Source organism: Saccopteryx leptura, chromosome 8 (assembly GCF_036850995.1).
Source record: "Saccopteryx leptura isolate mSacLep1 chromosome 8, mSacLep1_pri_phased_curated, whole genome shotgun sequence".
NCBI lineage: Eukaryota > Metazoa > Chordata > Mammalia > Chiroptera > Emballonuridae > Saccopteryx > Saccopteryx leptura.
The window spans coordinates 55329594-55351708 of record NC_089510.1 but is presented as its reverse complement, the minus strand read 5'-3'; the positions used below and the strand labels follow the sequence as shown (position 1 = coordinate 55351708).

The 22115-nt window shown below is 43.0% G+C and overlaps 3 protein-coding genes and 1 non-coding gene across 4 annotated transcripts in view; 2 read left to right on the top strand and 2 right to left on the bottom strand.

Annotated features, from left to right (window-relative positions):
* IQCG (IQ motif containing G) overlaps nt 1–15891 on the bottom strand; it is a 53830-nt gene extending 37939 nt beyond the window's left edge. The window contains exons 1-3 of the mRNA XM_066346978.1: nt 15791–15891; nt 8523–8592; nt 5527–5791 (exon numbers count right to left, since the gene is read on the bottom strand). Coding sequence (XP_066203075.1) covers nt 5527–5791; nt 8523–8530 — 273 coding nt within the window. The 5' untranslated portion in view covers nt 8531–8592; nt 15791–15891. The remainder of the gene's footprint in view (nt 1–5526; nt 5792–8522; nt 8593–15790) is intronic.
* LOC136379593 (renin receptor-like) lies at nt 2934–4472 on the bottom strand. The gene is given in 3 exon segments (XM_066346982.1): nt 2934–3388; nt 3743–3849; nt 3851–4472. Coding segments are annotated over 3 exon segments (1047 nt in total). The 5' UTR covers nt 4336–4472.
* On the top strand, nt 15172–15247 carry TRNAA-AGC (transfer RNA alanine (anticodon AGC)). The gene has a single exon. It is a non-coding gene; the product is annotated as a tRNA-Ala (tRNA).
* A 223-nt stretch (nt 15892–16114) lies between the features above and the next one.
* RPL35A (ribosomal protein L35a) lies at nt 16115–20867 on the top strand. Its single transcript, XM_066346981.1, has 5 exons — nt 16115–16194; nt 16882–16926; nt 17136–17288; nt 19722–19866; nt 20814–20867. Exons 2-5 carry the CDS (start codon nt 16916–16918, stop codon nt 20835–20837), a joined length of 333 nt encoding a protein of 110 aa, XP_066203078.1. The 5' UTR covers nt 16115–16194; nt 16882–16915; the 3' UTR covers nt 20838–20867.
* The last annotated feature ends 1248 nt before the right edge of the window (nt 20868–22115 follow it).

Here is a 22115-nt window from a genome sequence, read left to right as displayed (position 1 = left end):
AGCCTGACCTGTGGTGGTGCAGTGGATAAAGAGTTGACCTGGAAATGCTGAGGTCGCCGGTTCGAAACCCTGGGCTTGCCTGGTCAAGGCACATATGGGAATTGATGCTTCCAGCTCCTCCCCCCTTCTCTCTCTCTGTCTCTCCCTCTCCTCTCTAAAATGAATTTAAAAAAAATTATTAAAAAAAAAACAAACACTCTATCTACTGTACCACCACAGGACTAGCAGGGCTAAATCTTGTATAAACTTGTTTTTGATTTGTGATAGAGACAGAGACACAGAAAGGGACAGACAGGGAGAGAGATGAGAAGCATCAATTCTTTGTTGCGGCACCTTAGTTGTTCATTGATTGCTTTCTCATATGTGCCTTGACCGGGGGGCTACAGCAGACAGAGTAACCCCTTGCTCAAGCCAGCGACCTTGGGCTCAAGCTGGTGAGCCTTGCTCAAACCAGATGAGCCTGTGCTCAAGCTGGCGACCTTGGGGTTTCGAACCTGGGTCCTCCACGTCCCAGTCCGATGCTCTATCCACTGCGCCACTGCCTGGCCAGACAAATCTTGTATAGGTGTTTAAACTTTAAAAAAAGCTTTACAGGCCCTGGCCGGTTGGCTCAGCGGTAGAGCGTCGGCCTGGCGTGCGGGGGACCTGGGTTTGATTCCCGGCCAGGGCACATAGGAGAAGTGCCCATTTGCTTCTCCGCCCCCCCCTCCTTCCTCTCTGTCTCTCTCTTCCCCTCCCGCAGCCAAGGCTCCATTGGAGCAAAGATGGCCCCGGCGCTGGGGATGGCTCCTTGGCCTCTGCCCCAGGCGCTAGAGTGGCTCTGGTCACAACAGAGCGACGCCCCGGAGGGGCAGAGCATCGCCCCCTGGTGGGCAGAGCGTTGCCCCTGGTGGGCGTGCCGGGTGGATCCTGGTCGGGCGCATGCGGGAGTCTGTCTGACTGTCTCTCCCCGTTTCCAGCTTTAGAAAAATACAAAAAAAAAAAAAAAAAAGCTTTACAAATCCAGATGATACATATAATAAATTTAACTAATAAGGGACAATTAAAGAAAAATTTAATTATTGAGTCAATAAATATGGACTCTTCTCTGTTAGATATAGAAAGCAATTTACATTCTCATAATGTAGGAATTTGCATGTCATAAAATCAGAACTAAGAATATATTCTGTACAAAATATACACAGACTATATTCTTTTATTTTTTTGTGACAGACAGAGTCAGACAGAAGGACAGATAGGGACAGATAGCCAGGAAGGGAGAGAGATGAGAAGCATCAATTCTTTGTTGCAGCACCTTAGTTGTTCATTGATTGTTTTTTCTCATATGTGCCTCCACGGGGGGTGGGGGGGGTGGGGGGGGAGGAGGGGACTATAGCAGACCGAGTAACCCCTTGCTCAAGCCAGCGACCTTGGGTTCAAGCTGGTGAGCTTTGCTCAAACCAGATGAGCCCGCGCTCAAGCTGGTGACCTTGGGGTCTCGAACCTGGGTCTTCCATGTCCCAGTCCAACGCTCTATCCACTGCGCCACCGCCTGGTCAGGCTACACAGACTATATTCTATACAAATTATATGAAGTAATTTCACTAAACTTATGTATTGGAGGGTTTGTTTAAAATCATATTAATTCTGTCACACTTTATAGACATTGGTCCACTTCCACATGAAAAGCAGGAAGCATCTACTTACACTTATGTTCTATGACACAAACCACAATAACTTAGAGGGAAAAGTTAGTGAAATAAAAAGATTTTTATATTCATGTCCCAAGATATTCCCCCAAATATTTGTTTTTATATGTGTAATTACAAGTATTTATAACTTCACAAAGCTAGTTTCTTCTTAGAGCAATGCAGTATTTTTTTTTTTTTTTTACAGGGACAGAGAGAGAGTCAGAGAGAGAGATAGGGACAGACAGACAGGAACGGAGAGAGATGAGAAGCATCAATCATCAGTTTTTCGTTGCGAGACCTCAGTTGTTCATTGATTGCTTTCTCATATGTGCCTTGACCACGGGGCTACAGCAGACCGAGTAACCCCTTGCTTGAGCCAGCAACCTTGGGTCCAAGCTGGTGAGCTTTTGCTCACTGTGCCATTGCCTGGTCAGGCTGTAGTATTTTTAATATCCATACTAGACTATTTGGATCATCAGACTTTCAGATGAGGTTAAAAAAACAGCTATGCTCTGTCAATCAGATGCAGTTCCAAATCTAAGTGACTATATACTTTCATAAATTAGGGCTGCTCTAAAGTTAAAAAGCTTTTCTCAAAAAAAAAAAAAAAAAAAAAAAAAAAAAAAAAAAAAAAAGCCTGACTTGTGGTGGCACAGTAGATAAAGCGTCGACCTGGAACACTGAGGTCCCCGGTTCAAAACCCTGGGCTTGCCCGGTCAAGGCACATATGGGAGTTGAAGCTTCCTTCTCCTCCCTTCTCTCTCTCTCTTTCCCCTTCTCTCCTCTCTAAAATGAATAAAATCTTTTTTTAAAAAAAGCTTTTCTCTTATTTCAGATATATTTACATCAAGTTAAGACATTTACAATGGTTCACAGTATATAACAACCCAAATATCCTTTTCACCTATCCTGTGTAAGGAAGTTAAGCCTTCATCAGCTTCTAAAATAAATTTAGTGTATTTTCTTAATGTAACACAAGCTATTCTAAATGTTTTACATTTATTTCAGTGGATTATTTTCAAATACTAAGTGGGATGAAGATATATGTAATGGTTATAATATTTGAGCATATTATAAAATCTATCACACAAATCAATTCATGTTAATACTATACTTTACTGTAAAATAATTTCACAGACACACAGAGAACAAAATTTGTTTTGAAAATGTAAGTATACTATCTACTTTAAATTACACTAAATGATTTATTTTCACAAAATAGTTAATTTCCAAACCCATTTTGTAACTTTGGTATAAGGGAGTTCAATACATTTGAATCTTCTGGTTTGTCATCCTATAAATGATGCTCTCATATCCAGGATCTATGTTCCAAACATTGTAAGAGGTGATAATCACAGCCAAAGCCAAGGCGATCATTGTCCCAAGTACCAAACTGAAAACCACTGGATACTCAAAATTATATTTATATACAAGGTTATAGGGACTTGGTGGATTCTTCTCTTGTTTTGTCTCAAGGACAGTCCTTGTCTTCCTCACAAGGAATGGGTCGTATGATCTTAAAGTCTCTAGCTCTAACACTGCATTCCCACCGTAAAGACTATACGTGTCATCTGCAAACTTTTGTAGAGCATCAACAAGGACCTTAGAAGCATCTCTGAATTGTTCAGAATATTCTTCATAATGTTTCCCAATTTCATCCAAACCTGTCAGCTCCAGTGAATACAAATCAGGAAAAGGATCATTGGCAAGATGCTTATGTTGCGCCTGACCAGGTGGTGGTGCAGTGGATAGAGTGTCGCACTGGGATGCGGAGGACCCACGTTCGAGACCCTGAGGTCGCCAGCTTGGGCACGGGCTCATCTGGTTTGAGAAAAAAAAAAAAAAGCTCACCAGCTTGAGCCCAGGGTCGCTGGCTCGAGCAAGGGGTTACTCGGTCAGCTGTAGCCCAACGGTCAAGACACATATGAGAAAGCAATCAATGAACAATTAAGGTGTCGCAACGAAAAACTGATGATTGATGCTTTTCATCTCTCTTCGTTCCTGTCTGTCTGTCCCTATCTATCTCTTTCTCTGACACTCTCTCTCTCTGTAAAAAAAAAAAAAAAGCTTATGTTGAGACATCAAACTTGAAATATCATGTAGAACTTGCAGTTCAGAAAGAAGGCGCAGATCAACTTCATTGTTACTCCTCAGAGAACTGAGAAGTGAACTAAGAACAGTTCTCCTGAAACAGGTGATTGTGGAGCTGTCCTAATGTTACTGAAAGATCCTCAAAAACTGAGTTTGCCGTCCCCACCATATACACTCTTTCCTCACTGGGAGCTAACTGCAAAGCTACAGGATTTTCTTCAGAAAATAAGGAGTGAATGGAGTCTGCAACACTGTCAAGACTAAAAGGAACTGCCTTCTCCAAAGGGTACGAAATGAGCCTGCCCGGGGGTAGAGCGAGTTTGCCCACTCCCTTCACCACCACCATAACGGTGGCCCGAGGACGACGGAACAGGTTACCCAGGGCAAGTCCCGGCCAAGGAAGGTCTTCCTTCACAGAGAAGCCCATGGCTAATGCAACCACATCTGCGATCCGCTCTCCTGGTATAGGCCAATTTCCATCACGGAAAACAACAGACTCTGGTGATCTTAATACATTAAATTCACTGCCCAAGACAGCCGCCACCAAGGACAGAAGCATGATGAGCACCGCCATGGTTCCGTACTGGCCACAACAGTGCCCGCAACACGCAGTGGGCTGCTGGAATGTGGGTGATCACCGCAGCACCCACATGCTTATAATAGGGGGACATGCTTCTGCAGGTCCTGACTCCCTGAGACCGCTCCGTCATGGCCTCCACTGGGACGGCTGCCGCTTTCTCCACCAGTCGCCAGCTATCAATAAATAAGTATTTGTATTTAAATTTATTTTATATCTATAACCTAAGTTATTAATATGAACAAGAGTATAAAAATTTATAACAAAAAATGAAAAAGAAAACCCAAAATTAACAAAGAATTTATAAAACTTTTGCACACTACCAAGTTGAGTTTTTTGATAACTTAATATGTGCTTTGGGTAGTCTATAATGTCACTGAAAATGTAATGGCTAACGGCAGTGATGTGGTGGATATTCAGAAAGGCAGACTGCAACATGCTTTGCAATGACAGTCATTTTATAATAAGCAATGTTTAGACCAGTGGTAGTCAACCTGGTCCCTACCGCCCACTAGTGGGCGTTCTAGCTTTCATGGTGGGCAGTAGCAGAGCAACCAAAGTATAAATAAAAAGATAGATTTAACTATAGTAAGTTGTTTTATAAAGAAGATTTATTCTGCCAAACAGTGAAAATCCGACATAAAGTACTTGGTAAATAATTATTATTATATGCTTTAACTTACTGTAACTCTGCTTTATAAATTTTATAAAGTAAAGTTACTTCCCTACTTTATAAATCACCATTACTGTGGAACCGGTGGGTGGTTAGAAAATTTTACTACTAACAGATACAAAAATGGGCGGTAGGTATAAAAAGGTTCACTATCCTGGTGTAGAGGGTCCAGCATTGAATTTTCTCCCCTTAGTGTTCAGTTAGCTTTCAGCAGCTGAGAAATATAAATGGGACAACTCTGTAATTTGCCTGACCTCAGTATATATACTGTGTTTATACGGATTAAACTCTAGGCCTTTTGATAGTGCCAGTATACTGGAAGAAAAGGACATTCTGACGGTAATATACTTTGAACTATGGCTATTTCAGTCCATTGATCGAGTCCATATGTCAGGTAATTATTATAGCCCTTTATCTGAGATAAAGATGCTATTTTTCATGTTAAATTTAATGACTTAGGTACCGTAAATGTGGAGAAATAAAAAAAAGAGAGATTAAATAATGAGCATATATACCACGCTGGTGTTTTGTCTTCTTTCATACTGAACTGGCATGATATAGTTTAGAACAGAAAGCTGGTCTATGGTGTCCTCCAGAACTGTGGAGACCCTCAGCACATCTAGAATGGAGAGTGGCTCGATTTTTTCTGGGATGATTTCAGTGTCTGTTTCTTTGGCTGTTTCTTCTTCTTTGACAGCAATGGGTGGTGTGCCTGTCACTGACAATGTCACTTCAGAATACAAACTTTTTGGAGGAAGACTTGAGGCTTCTAGTTGACCTCTACAGAAAGAATAAAGAAAAAATAGGTCAGCCACCAAATATTTAAAAGTTACTTAAAAGCACAGGCAGTATGTGGCTGGCTCCTTTGAAGTCCATATTGTCATATAATATAATCAAGATAAAGAACCAAAGTAGGAGCCTGGCCTGACCAGGTGGTGGTGCAGTGGATAGAGCATCAACCTGGGACGCAGAGGACCCAGGCTCGAAACCTTGAAGTTGCTGGCTTGAGCACAGGCTCATCTGGCTAGAGTGCCGGCTCACCAGTTAGAGCAGTGGTCCCCAACCCCCAGGCCGCGGACCGGTACCGGTCTGTGGGCCATTTGGTACCGGTCCACAGAGAAAGAATAAATAACTTACATTATTTCCATTTTATTTATATTTAAGTCTGAATGATGTTTTATTTTTTAAAAATGACCAGATTCCTTCTGTTACATCCATCTAAGACTCACTCTTGACGCTTGTCTCGGTCACGTGATTCATTTATCCATCCCTCCCTAAAGGCTGGTCCGTGAAAATATTTTCTGATATTAAACCGGTTTGTGGCCCAAAAAAGGTTGAGGACCACTGAACTAGAGTGCAGTGTTGCTGTCTTGTGCATGGGATCATAGACATGACCCCAGGTCACTGACTTGAGTGAGGGGTCACTTGCTCTGTTGTAGCCCCCCAGTCAAGGCACATATGGAAAGCAATCAATGAACTAAAGTGCCGCAATTAAGAACTAATGCTTCCCATCTCTCTCCCTTCCTGTCTGTCTGTACCTATCTGTCCCTCTGTTTGTCTCTGTCATTAAAAAAAAAAAAGGTGCCTGACCTGTGGTGGCGCAGTGGATAAAGCGTCGACCTGGAAATGCTGAGGTCGCCGGTTCGAAACCCTAGGCTTGCCTGGTCAAGGCACATATGGGAGTTGATGCTTCCAGCTCCTCCCCCTTCTCTGTCTCTCTCTCCTCTCTCTCCCTCTCTCTCTCCTCTCTAAAAATGAATAAGTAAAATAAAAAAAAATAAAAAAAAGGTAGCGTCGGCCTAGCGTGCGGAGGACCCGGGTTCGATTCCCGGCCAGGGCACACAGGAGAAGCGCCCATTTGCTTCTCCACCCCTCCGCCGTGCTTTCCTCTCTGTCTCTCTCTTCCCCTCCCGCAGCCAAGGCTCCATTGGAGCAAAGATGGCCCGGGCGCTGGGGATGGCTCTGTGGCCTCTGCCCCAGGTGCTAGAGTGGCTCTGGTCGCAACATGGCGACGCCCAGGATGGGCAGAGCATCGCCCCCTGGTGAGCAGAGCGTCGCCCCCTGGTGGGTGTGCCGGGTGGATCCCGGTCGGGCGCATGCGGGAGTCTGTCTGACTGTCTCTCCCTGTTTCCAGCTTCAGAAAAATGAAAAAAAAAAAAAGGTAGGAGTCTGTATGGGATTCTGCTAAATACCTCTCAGTGACATTGGACCAACCATAAGCAAGCAACTTACTGTTTAATAAAGTTATGTAATCCATGCAATTTGGCTATGCTTAACCAATTTGATATTTAAGCCAAAATTAACCTTTTTTCTAGCAATATCTTTATTTTTTTCCAATCATAAATATTCATAGCAGCTTTATTTGCAATAGCCAAAAAGTGTAAACAACCCAAATGTCCATCAACTGCTGGACAGATGAACTGTGAAACATACATTGGAATACCACTCAGCAATAAAAATTAATTATAACATCTTTAGATGCTAAACAAAAAGTGTCTCATGATTAGTGAAAAACAACTTGGTAGCCAGGCTCCAAGGTGGCCCTTATGATCCTCCCCTTCATGCCCTTTAGTAGTCTCCCCCACACTGAACAGGACTGACTAACCTATGTAACTAAAAGGATATCGTGGGTTCCAAGGCAGGCAATAAAAGACACTGCAGCTTCTCCCTTACTCTCTCATATCTCTCACTGTGGGAGACTAGCTGCCTTGTCACGAGGACACTTAAGCAGCCCTGTGGACAGGTTCATGAGGGTAAGGAACTAAGGCCTCCTCCCAATACCCAGTGTCAACACGCCAGCTCTACAAGAGTCATCTTGGAGGTGGACCCTCCAGCCCCAGCCAAGTCTTCAGATGACTGCAGCCCTGGCCAAATTCAACCTTGAGATCCCAAGCTGGAACCATCCAACTAAGCTGCTCCCAAATTCAATACTCATAGAAACTGTAATAATAAATGTTCATACACACACACACACACTTTAGCAAGAGAGAGAGAGAGAGAAGCAGACAGGAAGGGAGAGACAGAGAGAGATGAGAAAAGCATCAACTTATAGTTGAGGTACTTTAGTTGTTCATTGATTGCTTTTTCATATGTGCCTTGACGGGGTCTCCAACTGAGCCAGTGACCCCTTGCTCAAGACAGTGACCTTTGGCTTCAAGCCAGAAACCATGGGGTCATATCTATGATCCAATGCTCAAGTGGCGAGCCCATGCTCAAGCCGGCAAGCCTGCACTCAAGCTGAATAAGCCAGCACACAAGCTGAATGAGCCAGCACTTAAGCCAAATGAGCCCCCTCTCAAGCCAGCAACTTTGGGGTTTCTAATGTGGATCCTCCTAGGCCAACCCTCTATTCATTGTGCCACCACATGGCCAGGCAATAAATGTTTATATTTTAAGTAGCAATGTTATGGGGTGATTTGTTATATAGTAATAGATAAATAATACACAGAGATTTAACATACGGGAGGATTTAAATAAACACACACAAAATAAACTGAAATTTTGAACATACTCTTCCATTCTTCTTAAATTAGATTTGTTAACTTCCAAGGTATATTTACAATCTCACAAAAATGAAGTCACTAAAATGGGAAGAAAACATTGAGATTAGTTTGAGTACTGAATGACATTTAAGTTACTTCTGTATTCTGTCATTCAGAGAGAATTAAAGAAATACAAGAGCTATAGCTTATCCCCTCTATTTGCTTATTAGAAAAGTCCTAGGGATGAAAAAGCCGTCTTGTGGTGCAGATCTATTAAGTCACCAGCTTAATTATTAGCAGATAAATGCAATCTTTGTCTCTTAAGGTAAATTAATATCCAACATAATCTTCATATATTTTATTGTATTCTGATTTTCTAATTCATAATATTTATATAATAGATTTACTTTTCTGTTATTCTGATTGCTAAAATATTTATTTAGATTACCCAATTCCTCTAATCTGTCAGAGAACAGAATTTATTCCATCTGGACTTAAAGAATACATAAGATTGCACTTAGAAAAATTACATATATAACAGAATGCTTATGCTAATTGAAGAAAGACAAATATTCCAAACTAGCTGTTTTCTGGTACCAGGGCAGTCTTAGGAGGAAGCAGCATAGTGTTATTAAGATTATGTTCTGGCCCTGGCCGGTTGGGTCAGTGGTAGAGCATCGGCCTGGCGTGCAGGAGTCCCGGGTTCGATTCCTGGCCAGGACACACAGGAGAAGTGCCCATCTGCTTCTCCACCTCTCCCCCTCTCCTTCCTCTCTGTCTCTCTCTTCCCCTCCCGCAGCTAAGGCTCCATTGGAGCAAAGTTGGCCCGGGCACTGAGGATGGCTCTGTGGTCTCTGCCTCAGGCGCTAGAATGGCTCTGGTTGCAGCAGAGCAATGCCCCAGATGGGCAGAGCGTCGCCCCCTGGTGGGCATGCCAGGTGAGTCCCGGTAGGGCGCATGTGGGAGTCTGACTGCCTCCCCGTTTCCAACTTCAGAAAAATACAAAAAAAAAAAAAAAAAGATTATGTTCTTTTGTTGTACTGTTATTTTTCCATTTTTTTCAGCTTGGGGCATAGGTCAATGTGCTTCACATTGGTAAGATAGTTATGCTTATAAAATATCTAGTGTTCTGGCCTGTGGTGGCGCAGTGGATAAAGCATCGACCTGGAACGCTGAGGTCACTGGTTCAAAACCCCGGGCTTGCCTGGTCAAGGCACATGTGAGTTGATGCTTCCTGCTCCTTCGCCTTTCTCTGTCTCCTCTCTCTCTAAAAATGAATAAATAAAATATCTAGTGTTTTTTGCTGTTCTGGCATCTCATTCTTCAATGCTAGAAATCCAGGAGTCATTACTGCTTTCTCCTTCTTTCTGACATCAGCATCCTCCAATCTAAACCATCACCAAGTCCTGTGGATTTTACCTTATATGTTTCTTTTCTTTTTTTCTTACAGGGACAGAGAGAGTCAGAGAGAGGGATAGACAGGGACAGACAGACAGGAACGGAGAGAGATGAGAAGCATCAATCATCAGTTTTTCGTTGTGACACCTTAGTTGTTCATTCATTGCTTTCTCATATGTGCCTTGACCGCGGGCCTTCGGCAGACCGAGTAACCCTTGCTTGAGCCAGCGACCTTGGGCTCAAGCTGGTGAGCTTTTTGCTCAAGCCAGATGAGCCCGTGCTCAAGCTGGCAACCTCGGGGTCTTGAACCTGGGTCTTCCGCATCCCAGTCTGATGCTCTATCCACTGTGCCACCGCCTGGTCAGGCCCTTATATGTTTCTTGCTTGAACTAACTTACTCTAATGTCCTCCAAAGTGGAAGTGATCCTTTTTAAATGAAAGACTTATCTTTTAAAATTGAAAATCTGATCATGTCTCTTCTTAGAACCCATCAATGGTTTCCCATTGCCCTCGGACAAAATCTAATTCTTAACTTTACCCATAAGGGCTTCATGGTCTGCCCTCCTTTGTTACTGTCCACATCCATCTGGCACTGTCTTTTTCTTGCCCTCTTGGCTCCAGCCTCAGTGGGCTTCTACCAGTTCTTTAATATAAAAGAAAAACTACACAATGAAGTTGATATTGTCAAGAGAGCCAGAAGGACTCCATATGGAACTAAACTTTTGAACTGGGCTAAACCAAACAGCTACATCCCGATACAGTTCCTGTACATGGCTCTGCATTATTGAGCTCTCCATTAAAAAAAAATTAAATTTTACCTAACAGTAGATATAAGCAATCAATCATGCATAGCACATTATATAAGTCCACTTGCCAGCACTAAAGCTTTTTCAAAGCAACTGGTCTAATCCCTCTGGTCTAATCCCTTTGGAAGTCCTACTTATTTATTTATTTATTTATACCAGGGGTTGGGAACATTTTTGGCTGAGAGCGCCACAAACGCCACATATTTTAAAATGTAATTCCATGAAGCCCTGGCCAGTTGGCTCAGTGGTAGAGCGTCGGCCTGGCGTGCGGGAGTCTCGGGTTCGATTCCCCGCCAGGGCACACAGGAGAAGTGCCCATCTGCTTCTCCACCCCTCCCCCTCTCCTTCCTCTCTGTCTCTCTCTTCCCCTCCTGCAGCCAAGGCTCCATTGAAGCAAAGTTGGCCCGGGCGCTGAGGATGGCTCTGTGGCCTCTGCCTCAGGCGCTAGATGGCTCTGGTTGTGACAGAGCAAAGCCCCAGAGGGGTGGAGCATCGCCCCCTGGTGGGCATGCCGGGTGGATCCCGGTTGGGTGAATGCAGGAGTCTGTCTGACTGCCTCCCCGTTTCCAGCTTCAGAAAAATACCAAAAAAAAAAAAAAAAAAAAAAAAAAAAAGGCTAAAATGTAATTCCATTAGAGCCATACAACGATCCCTGTACATTGCGCATTATCCAATAAAAATTTGGTGTTCTCCCAGAGGACAGCTGTGATTGGGTCCAGCCACCCACAACCATGAACATGAGCAGTAGGAAATGAATGGATTGTAATACATGAGAATGTTTTATATATATATTTTTTTGTATTTTTCTGAAGTTGGAAACGGGGAGGCAGTCAGACTCCCACATGCGCCCCACTGGGATCCACCCGGCATGCCCACCAGGGGCCGATGCTCCGCCCATCTGGGGCGTTGCTCTGTTGTAACCAGAGCCATTCTAGCGCCTGAGGTGGAGGCCATAGAGCCATCCTCAGCGCCCAGGCCAACTTTGCTCCAATGGAGCCTTGGCTGCGGGAGGGGAAGAGAGAGACAGAGAGGAAGGAGAGGGGTGGGGGTAGAGAAGCAGATGGGCGCTTCTTCTGTGTGCCCTGGCCGGGAATCGAACCTGGGACTCCTGCACGCCAGGCCAACGCTCTGTTTTATATTTTTAATGTTATTATTATTTTTTTTTTATTACAGTTTCTCTGCGAGCCAGATGGCCATCAAAAGAGCCACATCTGGCTTGAAAGCCATAGGTTCCCAACCCCTGAATTATAGTGAGGAGAGAGACATAAAGAGAGGGAAAAGGGGGGGGGGGAAGGAGCATCAACTCTCATATGTGCCTTGACTAGACAAGACCAGGGTTTTGAACCAGCAACCTCAGCATTCTAGGTCAGTGCTTTAACTACTGCATCAACACAGGTCAGGCCAGAAGCCTTCTTTTTCTGTCTTTACAAACTCTGTTCCTTTCTTTGTACCTTGGAACACAGCTGGGGTTTCTACCCAAAATCTGTGTCTCACAGACTGAAATTCCTAAAACAGACCTGCCAACAAAACTTCTGTCTGCCTTATAGTTCTTGGTCAAAATTGACTAACGAGGAATCATACTGTGTTCCAACTCAGGGTTTTTGTATATACTATTCTTTCAATTTGAAACTCAAATTTCTCCTCAGTGGTGGGATTCAAATAATTTAACAACCAGTTCTCTGCCCTAATGACCATTTTAAGTATAAAAAACCAATATACTGCCTGACCAGGCGGTGGCGCAGTGGATAGAGCGATGGATTGGGATTCGGAGGACCCAGGTTAGAGACTCCAAGGTCATCAGTTTGAGCACGGGCTCATCTGGTTTGAGCAAAGCTCACCAGCTTGGACCCAAGGTCACGGTCTTGAGCAAGGGGTTACTCGGTCTGCTGAAGGCCCACGGTCAAGGCACATATGAGAAAGCAATCAATGAACAACTAAGGTGTCGCAACGAGAAACTGATGATTGATGCTTTTTATCTCTCTCTGTTCCTGTCTGTCTATCCCTCTCTCTGACTCTCTCTCTGTCTCTGTAAAAAATAAAAATTAAAAAAAAATTCATACATGCAAATAAGTGAAAGTTTTATAATTTACCTATACCATGTGTGATACATTGCTATTTTTTTTAGTTTTATTTTATTATTACTTTTTTTACAGAGACAGAGAGAGAGTCAGAGAGAGGGATAGATAGGGACAGACAGACAGGAATGAAGAGAAATGAGAAGCATCAATCATCATTTTTTCGTTGTGACACCTTCGTTGTTCATTGATTGCTTTCTCATATGTGCCTTGACCGCGGGCCTTCAGCAGACCGAGTAACCCCTTGCTCAGCGACCGTAGGTCCAAGCTGGTGAACTTTTTTTTGCTCAACCCAGATGAGCTCATGCTCAAGCTGGCGACCTCGGGGTCTCAAACCTGGGTCTTCCACATCCCAGTCCGACGCTCTATCCACTGCGCCACTGCCTGGTCAGGCAATTGCTATTTTTGATTTGAACATATTTTGCTTTAAAAAGGATTATAGTCATGATCTACTAATGGGACTTCACCTGCAGTTTGAACAAAATGCCTTAACTGACACTTCTACAAGTGACACTTTCTCTGAATCATCAGGCTAGCTCAGGATTACTCTTTTTAAGCATTAACCGTGCTCTTATTTTATGCAGAGCTCTCTTCCGTTTGTAATGTCTATGTCAGTTTCCCCCACTAGATTGTTAAGTTCCATGAAATCAGGAACCACGACAATGATGCTCACTATTGTATCTAAGTTTCAGGCACTATGCTCAGTAAGTATTTATAGAATGAATGAATCAATGAATCAATCAATAAAGGAATAAAACACACAATGTGTTATTCCTCCCAGGAGTATTCTTCTAGTACATTTTTTTTTAGGTGAAAATGAGAGGAGATAGTGAACAGACTTCCTTCCACATGTGCCCCAGCTAGGATCCAGCAGGCAACTTCGTTTTGGGCCGATGCTCACAACCAAGCTATTTTTAGCACTTGAGGTTGACAGACTCAGACCAACTAAGCAGTCCTCAGCACCAGGGCCCCTGCTGGAACCAATCAAACCCCCAATCAAACTGGCTGCAGGAGGGGAAGAGGCAGAGAAAGGGGAGTGGGAGGGGGGAAGAAGCAGATGGTCGCTTCTCCTGTGTGTCCTAACTGGGGATGGAACCGGGATGTCCATACTCTGGGCCAATGCTCCCTCCGCTGGGCCAATGCTCCATCCACTGAGCCACCGGCCAGGGCCTCTTCTAGTACATTTAATAGTGGAATTGCTAGCTTATTCTCTAATAGTGAGATTTCCAGTATATTTCTGAGACAGAGGAAATTGAATGGTGGGAATGGACTATAAAGGTACATAAACTCAGGCCATAGCCAGGTAAGTTAGTTGGTTAGAGCATCATCCAATACACCAAAGTTGCAGGTTTGATCCCTGGTCAGGGCACATACGAGAATCAACCGATGAATGCATGAATAAGTGGAACAAGTTGATGTTTCTCTATCTCTACCTTCCTCTCTCTTCAAAATCAATCAATCAATAAAAATTTAGAAAAAAAGGTACATAAAACTTTATCCTGATGTATAAATAAGAGTCTAATTTGAAATATAATTGACATACATCTATTATATAAAGCTTTGGGAGTCATCCTTTCCTCTTCTCTCTCATTACTTCTTCCATTAGCAAATCTGGTCAGCATTACACTTAAAAATATATTCATAATTACAGCACTCATCACCCGTATACACGCCATAATCTCTCACCAAGATTTTTACACCCCTGGCCTACTGCTTATTTGGTTAGAAGGTTGTCTTGATATTCCAAAGTTGTAGAATTGATCCCGTCAGGGCACATGCAAGAATCAACCAATGAATGCATAAATAAGTGGTACAACAAACTGATGTTTGGCTCTTTCTCTCCCTAAAATCAATTTAAAATAAAAAAGAACTTTACAATAGCCTCCTAATTAATCTCTATGCTGGCGCCCTTGTTTCCTCTGAGTCACAACACAGTGACCCTGTTAAAACTGAAGTCAGATTTAGTAAATCCTCTGAACGCAACTCTCAGATGGCCTCCCATTTCAGAGTAAAAGCTTCCTTTTATAGTCCTTCCTGCTTAATTTTTCACACTACCTTTTATGTGTCATATATTTTACTTATTGTCCCGCTCCCTGTACTAGAAAGTAGGCTCTCTAAGGACAGAGGTTTCCATTGTTTTGTTTTGCAGTGTCCTCCGAGCCAAGAACAAAGCTTGGTACAAGGGAGTCATTTGATAAACTGTTCAGTAAATGAATGAATCCATACGGTAGCCCAAATAAATGTGCATTAGTTAATGTAAATCTCTGACGTCCATTAATCTATCTCCTGCTAGTCCCTACAAGGAACTACTGAAGACCTATTACGTGTGGGCACGGTGCTGGGCGCCCGGACCGTTTGCCTACCAGCTGAATAAGTTCTCCTTAAAAAAGAATAAGACAGCCCTGGCCGGTTGGCTCAGCGGTAGAGCGTCCGCCTAGCGTGCGGAGGACCCGGGTTCGATTCCCGGCCAGGGCACACAGGAGAAGCGCCCATTTGCTTCTCCACCCCTCCGCCGCGCTTTCCTCTCTGTCTCTCTCTTCCCCTCCCGCAGCCAAGGCTCCATTGGAGCAAAGATGGCCCGGGCGCTGGGGATGGCTCTGTGGCCTCTGCCTCAGGCGCTAGAGTGGCTCTGGTCGCAACATGGCGACGCCCAGGATGGGCAGAGCATCGCCCCCTGGTGGGCGTGCTGGGTGGGTCCCGGTCGGGCGCATGCGGGAGTCTGTCTGACTGTCTCTCCCTGTTTCCAGCTTCAGAAAAATGAAAAAATAAATAAATAAATAAATAAAAATAAAAAGAATAAGACCGTTGCAAGGCAAAAAGAAGGGTGGGGGTAAGAACTTAAGTCGTTTCTGGAAAGAGATAAAGGACTAGAAGGAGGAAAGAGGAAGGGGAGAGAGAAGAGCTCCTTCACGCTACCGCCTTTCTCCTCCAAGCTAAGATCCGAGAGTCCTCGTTCGCCCTATTCCTGTGTGGTAAGAGAGAAAGGTACCCCCACATTAGCGAATCACATGTGGATACCCGAAGCAGGGGGACGTCCTCCGGTCCGGCTTCACTTTCCCCACCGACCGCAACCGGCCACACAGGAACCGAACTAAGGTATTTCTATGGCAACGCTTTGCTTTGTGGGACCTTTGCGTCTCCTCCTTTAGCTGGCTACCACGTTGCCTTCCTCTGTTCCAAAATAATACAAAGATGAAATGACTTAGGGAACGAGTTGTAAGAGTGCTCTTGAATGTGGCCTGTTTAAGTTAAAAGACGATGTGTTCGGCTTTCTTTTTTGGCGACTGCGGAAGATGCCTAAAGTGAGGGCGGGGCGAAGACGTGTTTATCCCACAAGGCCACGCGGCGGGGCCTTGCTTTCCTTTTTCCGCCATCTTGGAGCCTGTGGCGGTGAGGGGGATACCTGCTGCTGAAGTTTGGGGGTAAATAACTGGAGTGGGTTCCACTACATTTCTCGGCGAGGCACTACTTGGGCACGGAGGCTCTGTCAGGCATTGGTTTCTGTGCATTCGAGCAACAGGGAAGACAGGATGGAGGAGATGTGGGACTGATGGTGCTGGTCTTCTGACGTTCAGAGAGCGGGTGCTCCCAATCAGAGTTGCTTCCTGAGCCCTCACAAAATGAAACACATGCACTTTGTCGTCTACACTTACCTTTTTGAGGCAGTGGCTGCTTTTGCCTGGGTTCTCTCCATTTGCTCCCCCTTCCAAATCTGGCTTTGCTTGTCTACAATCTCTACTCAGCTTTTCTTCCCCATTCATTACTTGAGTTGTTTTCTCAGTGCTTCTCGGACTCCTTGATCTTTTCCTTTTTTTATTGTGACCATGGCATGAATTTTCTTAGGACTTCCTTTTGGAGTTTCTAAGGGTTATTTTAGTGAACAGTTTTGCCACTTTTGTTTCATTGGAGTTTGCTTAAGGTATCAGGGCTTCTGAGGTTGGGATGTCTTGCCAGACTACGCTTCATGTAGATGTTACAGCGTCATTACGTTCCCCATACTTAGCGTGAAATGCGATCAGAAAGGAGTTTGCCTAAAGGTTTAAGAGAGAGGGACTAGCTGGGGGAGCGTGCGCTGCAAGATTTTAAATTGATTTTTTGTTTGTTTTAAGGCCTGCTGGGAACAGGACTTCTATAACGACAGCTATGTCTGGAAGGTACGCTTTTTAATATAATTGCTTTGTGCTTGTATTTTTTTGGTTTAGTAGGCTCGCTAACAAAACGCGAGCTTTCATGGGCGGAAAATGAGATATTTGCTATAGATAACTTTAGGGGTAGGGGTCATTACATGTCAAAGCAACTCATTGTTCAAGTTAAACGAGATCTTATAACAGCTTATGGTTGATACTTATTTTGTGTTTCTCAGGCTGTGGTCCAAGGCCATTTTTGCCGGCTATAAGCGGGGTCTCCGGAATCAGAGGGAGCATACAGCACTTCTTAAAATTGAAGGTGTTTATGCTCGAGATGAAACTGAATTCTATCTAGGCAAGAGATGTGCTTATGTGTACAAGGCAAAGAAGTAAGTATATAGTATTGTTGCGCTGTTTGAATTTTTGCTTGAGATTTGTCTCATTTTCTTATTCAAACGGGAATAAACGAGATGTTAGTAAAATAATTGATGTTGTCCTGGCTTCTACTTTGGGACTTTTAATAACTTCACGGGAGGTTACAGTATAGGGTGTTACTTTTGTGGGTGGTGTTGGATTTAAGTATCTGCGTTTTCACAGCTGTTAATTGTTTCAAGGAAGGCTCCAATCCTTATGTTAAGATATTAAAGATCTTACTGAAATTACATCTTATATGCAATACATGCTTAAAGATTTTATGTCTGTAGAGCATTGATTCTTTATTCTGGGTTCTTAAACCCAGTCCAGACCAATTAAAATTTATGGGAACATGCTTTCATCTTTTTCCTCTTTTCCCTCTTTTCCTTCTGCAACCAGAGTGATCCTTGAAATTATATCAGGTCATTTGTACATTGCTCAAACTCCAAATGATTCTCATGTAATTTAGTAAAAGCAAAAGCCATTCAAAATCCTGTGCATTCAGCATGACCAAGCGGTGGCGCAGTGGATAGAGCGTTGAACTGGGATGCAGATGACCTAGGTTCGAGACCTCGAAGTCGCCAGCTTGAGCGCGGGCTCATCTGGTTTGAGCAAAAAAAGCTTACCAGCTTGGACCCAAGGTCGCTGGCTTGATTGAGCAAGGGGTTACTCGGTCTGCTGAAGGCCCGTGGTCAAGGCACATATGAGAGAGCAATCAATGAACAACTAAGGTGTTGGCAACAAGAGACTGATGATTGATGCTTCTCATCTCTCTTTGTTCCTGTCTGTCTATCCCTCTCTCTTACTCTTCTCTCTCTGTTAAAAAAAAAAAAAAAAAAAAAAAAAGATGGACTCCGTTTATCTTTTTTTTTTTTTCTCTGAAGCTGGAAACGGGGAGGCAGTCAGACTCCCACATGCGCCTGACTGGGATCCACCCAGCATGCCCACCAGGGGGTGTCGCTCTGTCGCCTGGGGCAGAGGCCAAGGAGCCATCCCCAGCGCCTGGGCCATCTTTTGCTCCAATGGAGCCTTGGCTACGGGAGGGGAAGAGAGAGACAGAGAGGAAGGAGAGGGGTAGGGGAATCGAACCCGAGACTTCCGCACGCCAGGCCGACGCTCTACCACTGAGCCAACCAGCCAGGGCCTATCTTTTTTTTTTTAATGGTTATTAGAAAATCTTTATTTTACTTATAATTTGGAGAGAGAGGAAGGGAGAGAGAAACATTGATTTGTTGTTCCACTTATTTATGCATTCATTGATTGATTGTTGTTTGTGTCCTGACTAGGAATTGAACTTGCAACCTTTGTTTATGGGGATGACACAACCAGTCAGGGCATCTTTATTTCTACTCTTAATCCAGCTATGAGTCACTCGTTCTCTCCTTTTCCACAAGCAAGGGACACAGCTTCCTCAGTCTTTGTTTTAGTTTACATTCTCAGTGAGTGAAGCCTTCCTGGCTATTTAAAATCTGAAATACAAGGCCCTGGTTGGTTTGCTCAGTGGATAGAGCATCAGCCAGCATAGGGATGTCCTGGGTTCCATCCCTAGTCAGGGCACACATGAGAAGCGACCCTCTGCTTCTTTCCTCCTTCTCAATCACAGCCAGTGGCTAAGTTGGAGTGTTGGCCCTGGCCAGTGAGGATACCTGCGTTTGTCTGGGTGTTGGCCTCAGGCACTAAAAATAGTTGGCTTGATTGGAGCATCTGCCACAGATGGGGGTTGCTGGATGGATCACAGTCAGGGTGCATGTGGGAGTCTGTCTCATTATCTTCCCTCCTCTCACTTAAAATAAATAAATACAATCTGAAACACATCCGCAGACTTATATACTTGCACCTCTTTCTTTATTTCTTTTTCGATATTGCAACTCTTAACATATCACATTCTCTATATTTTATTACAAATAATTGAAGGCTGTACACAGTGGTACTTTGAGATACGAATTTAATTTGTTCTGTAACTGAGCTTGTAAGTCCCTGAACTCGTGCATCAAACTGCCCATACTGGACCGGTCGCTAACACGCCAACTAGCGGCAGCTTCCCAAATCACGACTTGTATCGGAATTTTGCTCGGATCTTGAACAATATGGACCGAGTCGCAAATGATTTAAAAAAAAATCATTTGTTGGTCTGTTCATATCTTAAGGTACCACTGTACTTGGTTAGCCCCTGAAAGGGGTTTGTGTTTTATAAACTTATATTTTACAAAATCCAAACAAACTATGTTAGAAAAGTGTCTGGCATATAGTAGATGTATGTAAGTGTTGAATGAGTGATGCCTCAGGTTTTTGGTGACTGAAGTGGTTAACTAGGGTTGAGAGCCACTGGTCTGGATATCACTTAATTTGTACCACATTATAACACTCATTGCCCAGATTCTCATGACTCTGTTCTCTTTTGAAATCAGCAACACAGTGACTCCCGGTGGCAAACCAAATAAAACCAGAGTAATCTGGGGAAAGGTAACTCGTGCTCATGGAAACAGTGGCATGGTTCGTGCTAAGTTCCGAAGCAACCTTCCTGCTAAGGCCATTGGACACAGAATCCGTGTAGTAAGTGCAATTTATACAAATATGAAACTCTTCAAAAGTAGTGGCTCCTTGTGTAAATATTAATAGAACATCAGATTTTTGGCATTAGAAGGAAAGTAAGTCCTGACCTGTGGTGCAGTGGATAAAGCGTCGACCTGGAACGCTGAGCTCGCCGGTTCAAAACCCTGCACTTGTCTGGTTAAGGCACATAGGGAATTGATGCTTCCTGCTCCTCTCCTCTTTCTCTCTCTCTCTCTCACTCTCCTTTCTAAAATGAATAAATTTTTAAAAAAGAAAGTAAAGGCAAAATTTTCCAGTGAGTTGTGCCTAGATTTCAGATTGCTAAAGCTGTATAGGGGAGAAATAGTATTTAAAAGAACAATTTTCTGGCAAAGATTTATTGGGCACTGAAGTAGTTGCTAGAAAATTAAAAATCAACATAAATGTCCTGGCATAATTCTTAATATTTTCTCATCTCTTTGTCATGATAGTTTTATTAGAATGGGTGTTGTTAATCTTATTTTGTAGAAGAAAACTGATGTTCATAGGTTTCAGGACATTGGCCCAAGTCTTTGACTTTGATCCTGTGATTTTTCTAAAATAGCTCCTTTTTCTTTAGTTAGTATCTGTTTTTAATAGTCATTGCCATAGTCTTGGGGTGATGGCGTACTTTTGAAACCTGAGTAGTTGAGGTTTTTCATCAGAGGAGTTTTTTTTACTCTATTAGAAACAGCAAAATTAAATGAATTTCCAGTGCTCCTAGAATGTCTTAGTCAGAATGTGTTCACCTAAAAACTGAGGGCTATAAAAACTTGGTTCTCTCCCCACCTGCCTATAAGTCATTGGATGCCTTTCAGAGATGAGTAGTGGGACAATGGGAGATCTATCTATATTGTGTTACCCAATAACATTTGTAAATTTGTATTTAACATACACCTAATGACATTGTGTTCTTTTTTCCCTTCCAGATGCTGTACCCCTCAAGGATTTAAACTTATTGAAAAGTAAATAAATAAAATGGATTTGTCTCTTGTGTTTTTTAAGTGGTTTAAAAAATCACTGCCCTAAATTCACTTGGTATGTGCTTAAATGGTGGCGGTTACCAGGTATTTTCAGAGGATGCAAGGAAGTCAGAGGGCTGTATGTAGTGTCGGTTACAAGATTAAGGCAATAGGAAAGGATGTAGCAATTAAAGGCTTTACATGGTGGGGTTGGGGGACACTGAAAAGGAGTTCCGTGGAAGATTTATAGTGATGGAGCACTTAAACCTAGCCTCTGTTTATAAGCTTTTGGGCAAGTGGAGATGGTGTGTTCTAGGAAATACAGAAGCCACCTGCTAACTGCCTGCACTTAAACAAGCATCTTGATATCAAAGTATGTCATAATAGTATACATATTTAACACATTGTTGAACAGCAATTTTATGCAGAAGTTATCTCATGTCACCAGCTATTTTTTCGTAATTGAGTATGAAAGTGAAAAAATCTAAATAAACTTCAGTATACTTTATACATAATGAATTTAAATGAAACTACATATCTGCAACATTTTATACATATTATATATTTTAGTAAATTATTTTGGTGTGGTATACTGTATAGCAATCACGTGTAATGGTATGCAACGTTTTGCAAATATATCTGGTTTTGCTGCGCTTTCCTTTTGAAACACTTCACGTGTTCTAGTTGCATTGTTTTTGTATCTGACTTTTCCTAAAACGTGGTCTTTTAGTTGTCCTGAAAGCTTAAAACGTGAATCAATATAAGGAGCTATTTTATTTTAGAAGCACCAGAAGTGTTAGGTTTTCGTTTACGTACCTTCAGTTTTGCGGTCTCGCCTGCAGGAGTGGGAAGAGTCCGCATGAGAATATAAAACTTGTTTTTCAAACTTCGACCCTCAATGAGGAGTCACAAATACAATAATCCTGTATTCCTGAGTTTCAAAAGCTAATGCAAACACAACTTGTGAGTGGTCAACAAAAGTTTAGGCATGAAAACACGAGGTAACTCATGAGCGATCAACAATTGTTAGTATAGGTTTGGTGGGAAGCTCTCTGCCTTAGAAGTATTTAGGAGAAATTTGAATGGAGGTTATATTGATGTATTTGGCAGCTTGCTGAATATCCTTGGTATTTGTGACTGGATAAAGCATTCAGTATAATAAAATGAGTAAGAATTTTAAAGTTCAAAATGTCAGTGCCATATGCCTATAATGCTTCAGGTTATTTGTACTGCAGGGATCAGTACTGGTATTGTGTTAGGGTAGCTTTG